Below are 9,781 nucleotides of genomic sequence, written 5' to 3' on the forward strand. Positions count from 1 at the left end.
CCGATAAGCTCGCAGTCGAAGTGACGTCACCTGGGAGCCGTTTCCAGCCAGGAGTCAGCCTACCTTCTGTTACTCATGTAGTTAGTGTTCTAGGAAGTTATCCCACTGCCGAAATATATTTTTTTCAGCGACTTTTACAACAACAGTTCTTTAGTTTCTACGGTTTTTGTCTAAACTTCCCAGCGACACCATGTCTAAATTCACCCCAGGAATGCCGGTGACTGCTGTTGTGGTAAGTTTGGGAGCGGGGCAGTTTCAAACCAACGGGACTCTATTGTTCAGCTTCAGCTTCCGATAACGTAAAATCAGCACAAAACTCTGAATTAAGTATTGTTAGTCAGCCATGATGCTCTCACTAACGTTAGCCAGCTGTTTTATCTGTAACATTACGTTCATTGTTTAGCTACAGAGCACACTGACCTCGTCAGCAGCAGCCACATAACAGCATTTAACAGCCGTTCATGTTGAAAAACGTCAGTAGTAGGTAAATGGTAAAATTAGTCAGCTAAAACAAAACAAAATAAAACGTTAAATCCGGAACTGGGGCGTTGACATGGGATTCAGAATATATGATAGCTAACATTACATTCTTGGCTGTTAATTAAGAGGTATGTATGAATGTGTTGACAGCTAACGCTAGGTTAACTGTTCTCACAGATGGGCGTCACCATCGATGTGACTCAGTCTTCCTGGTGCACTTTTCATACAAAGTTACAGAATATACAGTTTGTATACTGTATACAATACAGTTTTATACTGTTTTTGCGTAGCCTTCAATTGCAGTATGGATTACAATTACAAATGGATCTTTAACATCAAGTCAAAGAAGTGGTAGATGTGACTGGGAAAGCTGGGATTTTGCCAGGCCAGAGTTGCAATGATGTCACTCGTGTAAGGAGTGGGGAGCAGGAAAGTGCTGGGAAAACATGGATTTTAACTTCGTCACTGTATGTCACAGAGTGGTATCCACTGTCAGTCACAGGCCCCTTGAAGTTTGTGTATCAAGTGCATGCAAGGATAAATAAATTGGAAGCAACACTGTTGTTAGATTCTCTCAGTCGTGCTTTAGCAACTCATATAAAGACCCGATATTGGCTTGATATAGGTCTATTAAAGATGTATCAAGATGGGTGTATGTGTTTACCATATGCAGTGGTATTTTACAGAACAGGTAGAAAATTATGCTAGATTCAACATTATATATTTTAAAGTAAATATATAGCCTGATAGTGTTGGTTAAAGTTAATTGTTTAAGAAGACAGCCTTCTGAGTACCTTTACATATCAGTGAATAATCCATGTAGAAAAGGTCTGTTTTTATTCCAGTTCAAAATTTTCTTTTATCATCCAAAATATCTCTAATCCGTGAAGTTTCCCTTTCTAACATAGGTATTGGTCTCAAAAATCCCATGTTGGTCAGGTTTTATTTCAAGGGGTGTGCATCTCTCCCTCATAAAATGATTCTATGCATATATAGATACATGGGCTATGATACAATTCAGGGACGGTACATTTTAATTCAGTACAATGCCATAAGATTTAATGCGATGCAATCTGATACAGTTCTTAACATATGTTTAGTGTAGACATTTATTTTCCTTTAGAAATAAATGAATGCCATTTATATATATATATAAAAAAAGTGGCATTGCTTACCTTCAAACAGATATACTTCATAAAAGACCAGGGAATCCCAAGGATTTTTGTTATATTTATGGCACAGAGAAAAAAGTGGAATTATTTCAGAAGTGCTTGTCATTGTGCTTATTGTATTTCCAATGGGCACAATTAGACAAAAAGATATGCTGCATGAACAAATATCTCAGAATTATTAATATAAACTGAAGTTGGTTTCAAACCTTACATATGACCAGACTTTTGTCCAATTGTCTTTGCTTCTTAAAAAATCAAGATGTATTCCAAACATTAGAATGTAGGTTTGAAGGTGTACTGTTCACCATGTCAGTGTTTTCAGACATGTTGTTCTTGTTCTTATCCAGGTAACGCTATTGTTGCTCTCATAAAACATTTTTTTCAAGAGTGAATATGCTGTGCAGAATTAGAAGTAAAGCTTCAGTCAACCTGTTCATAACTTTCTAATCAGACCATTGACCCATTCATGGTACATTTGCATCAATTGCAGGGGTCTGAGTATTGATGTAATCGCATTTAATATAGCCCAAAAAAAAGTTTTATTGGCTAGTATTTTCTACATAAACACATAACATAAGGTAAATAATAAGTAAAAGTAAATCAACTTTATTTATTTCAATCATACACAAAACAATGTGTATAGTGAAATCTGGTCTGTGCATTTGACCCATCCTTAGTATAAAGAGCAGTGGACAGCCACTGTACAGTGGCCAGGGACCAACTCCAGCTCAAAAACAGCACCTTGGTCAAGTACAGTGACAGGAGAAATTTACCCAACATCAGGGGGGGCAAAAATACATACATATTTTATTCAATTGATAGTACACATACTGTAAAAACAAAAAGACTGGTAAAAGTAGAAGTACTGATTCACCTTCTTTACAAAATGGCTTCTTTACTTTACAGGAAAAGTGAAAAAATACAGACTGAAATGTACTAAAAGTAAAAAGCAGCCCTGTATAGGACATTTCTACCAGCTGTTTCTGTGCAAAGCTAACTAAATGTGCTATTATCCTATCTATTTAGGTTGAAATCAGTCTTGATGTTGGGAATGTGGCAGGCAATGATTAAAAAAAAGAAAAGAAAAACTTAATAATTCCCCTTAAATTCAGTACGTAAAACTAAAGTAATGAGCCTGCTTTGAAAATGTAAGGACCCACCATGGCCTAACTTTAAATGCCACTGAAATGTGTGGCACTTTCTGCTGTGCAATACAAACAATGCACATTATCCTTTAAAACATGACAACACCTCACTAAATGCTTAAATTTTTCAGACCAAACGGGATCACAGTGTCTGCAGATAAACACTGTTGGCAGGTTAATGTCCGTCTCTGCGCTGAATGTGGTCACACATTACTTCAGTTCAATGGGTAGTATGTGAGGTTATTCTGAAATCCTGATAAATAGTTTAACTGACTAATATTTTTGTTGCCAACTAGCGACGGTGGCAACGTTTAATCCTATAGTCAACTAATCATGCTCATCACAACTTTTGGCAGTGAGGGAAACTAAAGCCCCTGTTGAACCCTCACGGAAACATGGGGAAAACACGAAAGCTTCACACAGAAAGGCCCTGCCCCAGCCTGGATTCAAACCCAGGACTTTCTTACTTCAAGACATGAAGCTCTACTTAGCCACCGCCCTGCAAAATAAACAAAAAATTCAATAAGGATTGCTTGCATTTAGTAATTAAATTGTTCTTACAAAGATATGTATTTTGAGGGACACTTCACAGTTAACACATAAACTTGCCGGAGCTCCCTGGTTGAAAAACTCTCTGTAAATTACCTCAAACACATTTTTGACATTTCTGTACAGTAGTTCCTTGTTACTTGTTAACTGAGATTTATCTGTGAAAAGCTAATATCAGTCATTATAATGGCATGCCCAACTTATTGGTTGGATTCTAATATAAATTTCACCCTGTTGATACTAATAAGATTTATTCTCCATTGTAATTAAACACAGCTTTCTCTCTGCCCACATAAAAAAGGGCCCATTTATATACAAGTAGTCTCCCATTTATAGTTTGACTATTTTTTTTTCCGGTCAGGCTCATATGACCTTTTACTGGGACAGAGAAATGTGTTGTAGTTCCTGCAAGTCCTGACTGACTAACAGACTCTTACTCAATGTGATCAAAGTTCCAGAAATCCTTAGACTTCATTGTATTAGTGACAACACTCAGTGAATGTCAGGTTATTCATCATCGCACACACAGGCAGCCTTTGTGTTGAGGAGTGTTGTGAGGAGTCCTACTGTCAGAGTCATCCATCCATCTGGTTAGTGAGCCTGCAGCTGCTTGTCAGTGTCAAGGGCCGGGCTCGCACTAATGAAGTCTCTGTTCTAGTGTGGACTTCAATTACTAGGGAACAGCTTCTGAAATCCACCGTGTGTCATACACTGAAATCTGTCTGTAGTGTATAAATCAGTGCTGCATACAGCCATTTTCCTGAATGTCACTGTGAGTGGTTATCAATCCATTACTTGTGCATTTGCACAGTATTTTTTTTAAAACTGTTGCACTTTATGAATATTTACACACATCATCTGTTATATATAATTGTAAAATATGTACATGCACATTCTGCAGCTTAAGTTCTCATTGCTCATTGACTTAATTAATCTAAACATGTTTCAGTGTCACCTTGTCATCATTAGAAAGGGATTTAAAGCTATATGTAACATTTATGAATTGAAATGTCTAAAAACGCTAGACTTATTCTATATATCTTGTTTAATTGTGTACTTGTAGTCCGCAAACATGACTAAACATAATATGAATAAAACACTTTACCTTGTCTGTGACCATAATTTCTGCCTGAGTCATGTTAGATTATGTCAGATTATTAGATTATGGCTCTCCAAACTTGTAACATATTTCTTTCCTTGTTTTTCCATCTTCCAAAAAATGTGATAAAAGTTAAAATATTATAATCTAATTATTTAATTTCATTAATAATTGATTAATATTCCATTAATCAATTATTAATTGTTGCAGCTCTAGTTATAAACTTACTTATTAACTTCTTTTTTTGTTGAACAGCAACGAATTGAGATCAAGAAGTTGCGACAGGCAGACCATCTGATCCTGGGCTTCAGCATTGGAGGAGGGATAGACCAGGACCCTATACAGAACCCCTTCTCTGAGGACAAGACTGACAAAGTAAGTCTGTCATCAGCTACATATGGCAATTGTATGCAGTAAATGGTACGGGTGATGGCGACAAAATTACTGTCTTTATTTATCAAGATATTATATTATTGCAAAAAATCAACAGATAAAAAGTTGTTCTTGGATGTTCTTCCCATTCAGACAAATATACACTACCAGTCAAAAGTTTTAAAACACCCCAATTTTTCCAAATTTAAATTTTTCCCAATTTAAATTCAAGCAGTTCAAGTCCAATGAATAGCTTGAAATGGTGCAAAGGTAAGTGGTGAACTGCCAGAGGTAAAAAAAAAAATGGTAAGGCTACCCAATACTGAAACATAATGTACATTTCAGAATTATACATAAAGGCCTTTTTCAGGGAAGAAGAAATGGGTTAACAACTTAAAGATGTTCTGCAGCAATGGAGGTTGATCAAGCCTTGAAAGTTGGTGCTACCAATTCCTACAGGTGTCCCAACTTTTCTTGATTCCTTACAACCCCCTCTGTCTGCATAAAAGTAGTATTTGAACACACTATGGTACCATACCCTCATGAGCATTATTTGAACAGTATTGTACAGCAGAAAGTAGTGTGTTGCTATAAAAATGGCGAGAAAAAGGCAATGAACAATGAAAGAGACAGACCATCATAACACTTAAAAATGTAGGTCTTTCCTACAGAGAAATAGCGAAGAAAGTCAAGGTGTCAGTGAGTACAGTTCCTTGAAAAAAAGAAACTGGGGGAAACGCTGACAGGAAGAGGTCTGGCAGACCCAAAGCCACAACAGAATCACAAGACAAGTTTCTGAGTCAACAGCAATTACTTTGAAAATAATCATTGGTTGTAGGCGCATTTTGGATTAATTTATGAAGTGGTTTTACATCCTACCTGACATCTCCTCTGTTCCCGATCCCATTCCAGTCCTGCTGAAACACAGTGGCACTAGAGCAGAATTTTGGTGAGCTGTAAATCAGGGGCAGGCTGGAACACATCACCTGCAGCCTCAGGTGGGAACAAACCAGACTCGCCTCACTTATGTCATAGAAAGGAATATTTCAGGTGTAGACAAAGTCATTTCTTACCTCTTGACTGTGTAAAAACACTGTGAGCTGAAGAGAGGAAAATGTTCCAACAAATGTGGGGCACCGATAGACGTTTACAGAGGAATACAACTTTCCCTCAGGTTTAGATATTCACCTCTAAGTTTTTGACCTTTCAGGCTTTCTCTTAGATATTTTTAACGTGTTTTAATAGAGTTATCGGAGCTTTCCCACAAAGCCGTTTGGATGTTCTTATCTCATCAATACCGGTAACCTGTATCCTTAAAATAACAATGAGTTTCTGTCTTGTTTTAAGTCTGTTTGGCACAATACCAAGGCAATCAGTCAAGTAATCAGTCAGTTAAAATCAATTAATCAGTTAAGTCATTCATCATCAAGCAAACATGTCAAAATGTGCTGGCTCCAGCTTCTCAAATTAGATGATTTGCTGCCTTTCTCTTTTCTATTTCACCGTTAAAGTGGAAACAGACAACTTTTTAGAGCCTCAGTGTTTCCAAGTGATTATATTGTTGACAACAGGTGTTGTGTCAAAATCTGTTTCCCTGTCGATGTGTGTTCTTCCCTACCTTACTCTGTGACACATAACCATAACCTGCTCCTCAACCATGGAGGGCACTGCTTCTGTAAAACACTACAGGGACCAGATCACTTTCAGTTTCCTCGGTATCAGAGCCTCGGTCTGTGAGGAAATCATAAACACAACTTTGAAAACAAGAGAGAGGAAAGAATGCTTCGTTGATTAAAGAGGTACATTGAAATCGTTCCAATTTTATATTGAATTTGGGAACAAGCATAAGGTATTGATGAGCATTGCATAGTAACATAGTTTGATTAGGTTATTGCTTCACACAAACAAGTATTTAAGCATTAGGAGAAAATGCATGAAAGGCAGCTTGAATAAATTGTAAACCTATCGTCTTCTACAGCTGAATTTCTAATTGCTTATTGACTTATTTAATCTAAACATATTTTAAAGCCATCTTGTCATTATCATAAAGGGATTTAAAGCTTTAATATGTAACATTTCCGTGTTAAAATGTCTAACACAAGACACAATGGATACAGTACGTCATGAGGAGGGAAGTCGTCATATGTGATTAAACATAATGTGAATAAAACTTAATACATTACCTCATCTGTAAACATGATATCTGCCTGAGCAACAGAACCTGTGTTTTGTGCATTTGAATAAAGATAAATAAATAAAAATTTAAAATGTTACTTTTTCAATATTGATAATATTGAGGATGTCCCTAGACACATATTCTGATGGTTTTGGCAATTAACTCACCACTGAATTAAATAGAACTTATTGATAGTAAATATAGTAAAACAAGAAAAATCCAAGGATTACGATCAAACTAGAGAGACTGCATTATACCACAGAATCTCTTTATTCTGTATTAATTTATTTGAAGCTTTCAGAGTGTCTGTAGTGGTTATAAATGTGTTTGTGTTGTCCAAAGGGCATCTATGTGACCAGGATAACACCAGGAGGACCGGCAGACGAAGCAGGCCTGAGGATGGGAGACAAAATCATGCAGGTGTGTAGTAAAGTAGAGCTTTGGTGTAGATCCACAAGATGGCACCATGTGTACACTAGACAGTCAGACAGGAGCAGGAGCTCATCTTGGCTGCAGCTTCTCTCAAACTAAATTCTGTTCCTCCTCCCAGGTGAACGGCTGGGACATGACCATGGTGACCCACGACCAGGCTCGTAAAAGACTAACAAAGAAGAGTGAGGATGTGGTGCGGCTACTGGTAACCAGGAAGTCACTGGAAGAAGCTGTCAAACAGTCTATGGGCACTTACCCCAGGCAGTAACTTATAACCACAGAATAATGCAATAACCAAGAACTGAACACTCTCCTATCCTGAGACAAATTCAGTGACGGTGGCCTTGATGACTATATCAATGCAAAAATATTACACAGCCCACATCAGAGCATTTAATATTGAGGTGACACATCAAGATGCCTCAGTCGGCACAAGTCAGTTCTTACTCATTCGGATCGGTCACTAGACAACGATATGGTACTCTTTCTTCCCATAAACTCTCACGCTCAGATCAAAGTTTTCAGCTTTACTTTCCCTACATCTTTGTAGCACACCCACATGTACCTTCTGAAGTATGCAGCAGTCCAAAACTTCTTTTCAGAGCTAGAGGAGTTAAATACATTTGATTTGAATCTGTTTTCGAATTAAATAAAGAATTCACAATGAGAATATGATATAAAGATTTGATTTTCAGTAATTCAATTAAGTCTGGCATCAGTTGCTGTCGACCTTTTCACGTGAAGAGGAGTGTTCCAAAACTCACATGATTCATCGACCATGGCTTATTTTGAGTAAAATCAACATATTTGCTCATTTAAACTGTCACTGTATGAGAAACAGGGTGCAAGTCTAACTTGTTTTGTCCACTGACCAAATGCCAAGGGAACGTTCAACTATAATGATGTAGTCGATGTAGATGTAGCATTTGGCTGGAGGCTGGTGCTAATTCTGTGCCCTGAGGAAAAGTATTGTCAAGGCTTATGGAAGATGAAGAGTCTATGCAGATATTTACAATAATTAGTTTGAATTTTTTTTTTTAACACCATGGACTGAAGTGAGTTTTTGGAAGACCTTTCATAAAATAGTGCTTGCATATCTCTTTCTAATTGAGTAAAGTACAGCATGTTTGATGCATTCCCAGTTAGGAGACATTTGCCAACTATCCTCAATCCAGGCTTAAGAAAAGTTTTTGGGAGCAACCACAGTGTTTCATGATGCAAGGTTTAGGACATCTTTGTCAGAAACATTATTGATCCTTTTTGCCTACAGCTGACTGAAGTTATTGTATAATTAATGACCAGCCTTTCATCTCATTTAAATAAAAACACAATGATTTGCTGTGACTGCACTCAAGACTACATCATTAAATGCCAAAGTAAAAGCCAAGGCACTGTAAAGCGATCAAAATATGTAAAGTAGTGTCTGTAATCATTTGCTTTTTTTTAATCTAGTGGTACTGTATGCCTGTATGCTCAAAGTTATAATGCATACTAATGTATTTTCACTACTTATTCTTTTACTGCATCTCTCCGTTTATCCTGTGTTCCTGTGGGAACATCTTGTCTCTTTCTGTGTAACAAAATGTAAATTTTCTTCCAATAATTATGTCTCACCTTTTGGACAACGCCTGTCATATAATTTTCAATATATTCACTCTTATGTATCACTTTTATCAGGTTTTGATGCAAGAAAACCCATAGTGTCACACTGGAATCAGCTACATTCAGATTGTCTCAACCTGTAAAATGTTTTGAAGTTGTTTTTTGTCAGTGACCAAAAGTCCAAGTTGAAACTGACTGAATGTTGTTTGATAACTTGGAAAATGTGCAGCAGCCTTAATACCACTAAGTTTAATGAATTGTTACTGTTTTCCATTTTGCCATTCCACTATGGTTTCTGAAACACAACAGTGATGTACTGTGTCTGGTACAGTACAAACTGTGTAACACTGCAGATGAGTGATTTAATACTAACTGTAAACAATATTTTTGTTTTGAAATGTTCTGGAAAAAAAGACTGACATTATCGCAACACTAATTTTCTTTCTTTGGGTGGTTTTATTGTCTCTTTTTGTTATTCTAGTAGTATGTTTAATCATATGTTTGTATGTATTTAATAGAACCGATTGATTTGTATTGTATCAACAACTAATCTAATAAGTTTTCATTCCAAAATGAAATATCCAGCAGACAAAAATAAAATAATGCAATACAATTTCTGCATTAAGTTCATATAACAGTTAATGGATGTTAAAGGTATTGTACTATGTCAAAATATTAATTAATTGGAGGCAATATAGCACTTTTTAATAAGCCATTTTGGAATGAAACCTTTCAGTACTTTACAGCACTGGTT

The 9,781-nt window shown here is 36.6% G+C and overlaps 1 protein-coding gene across 1 annotated transcript; it reads left to right on the top strand.

Moving 5' to 3' along the window:
* Positions 1-9,463, top strand: tax1bp3 (Tax1 (human T-cell leukemia virus type I) binding protein 3). Its single transcript, XM_084723117.1, has 4 exons — positions 1-232; positions 4,701-4,820; positions 7,336-7,413; positions 7,544-9,463. The coding sequence occupies exons 1-4, from the start codon at positions 191-193 to the stop codon at positions 7,691-7,693; spliced, it is 390 nt and encodes a 129-aa protein (XP_084579243.1). The 5' UTR covers positions 1-190; the 3' UTR covers positions 7,694-9,463.
* The last annotated feature ends 318 nt before the right edge of the window (positions 9,464-9,781 follow it).

This window comes from Lutjanus erythropterus, chromosome 7 (genome assembly GCF_056507025.1).
Source record: "Lutjanus erythropterus isolate fLutEry1 chromosome 7, fLutEry1.hap2, whole genome shotgun sequence".
Lineage (NCBI taxonomy): Eukaryota > Metazoa > Chordata > Actinopteri > Lutjaniformes > Lutjanidae > Lutjanus > Lutjanus erythropterus.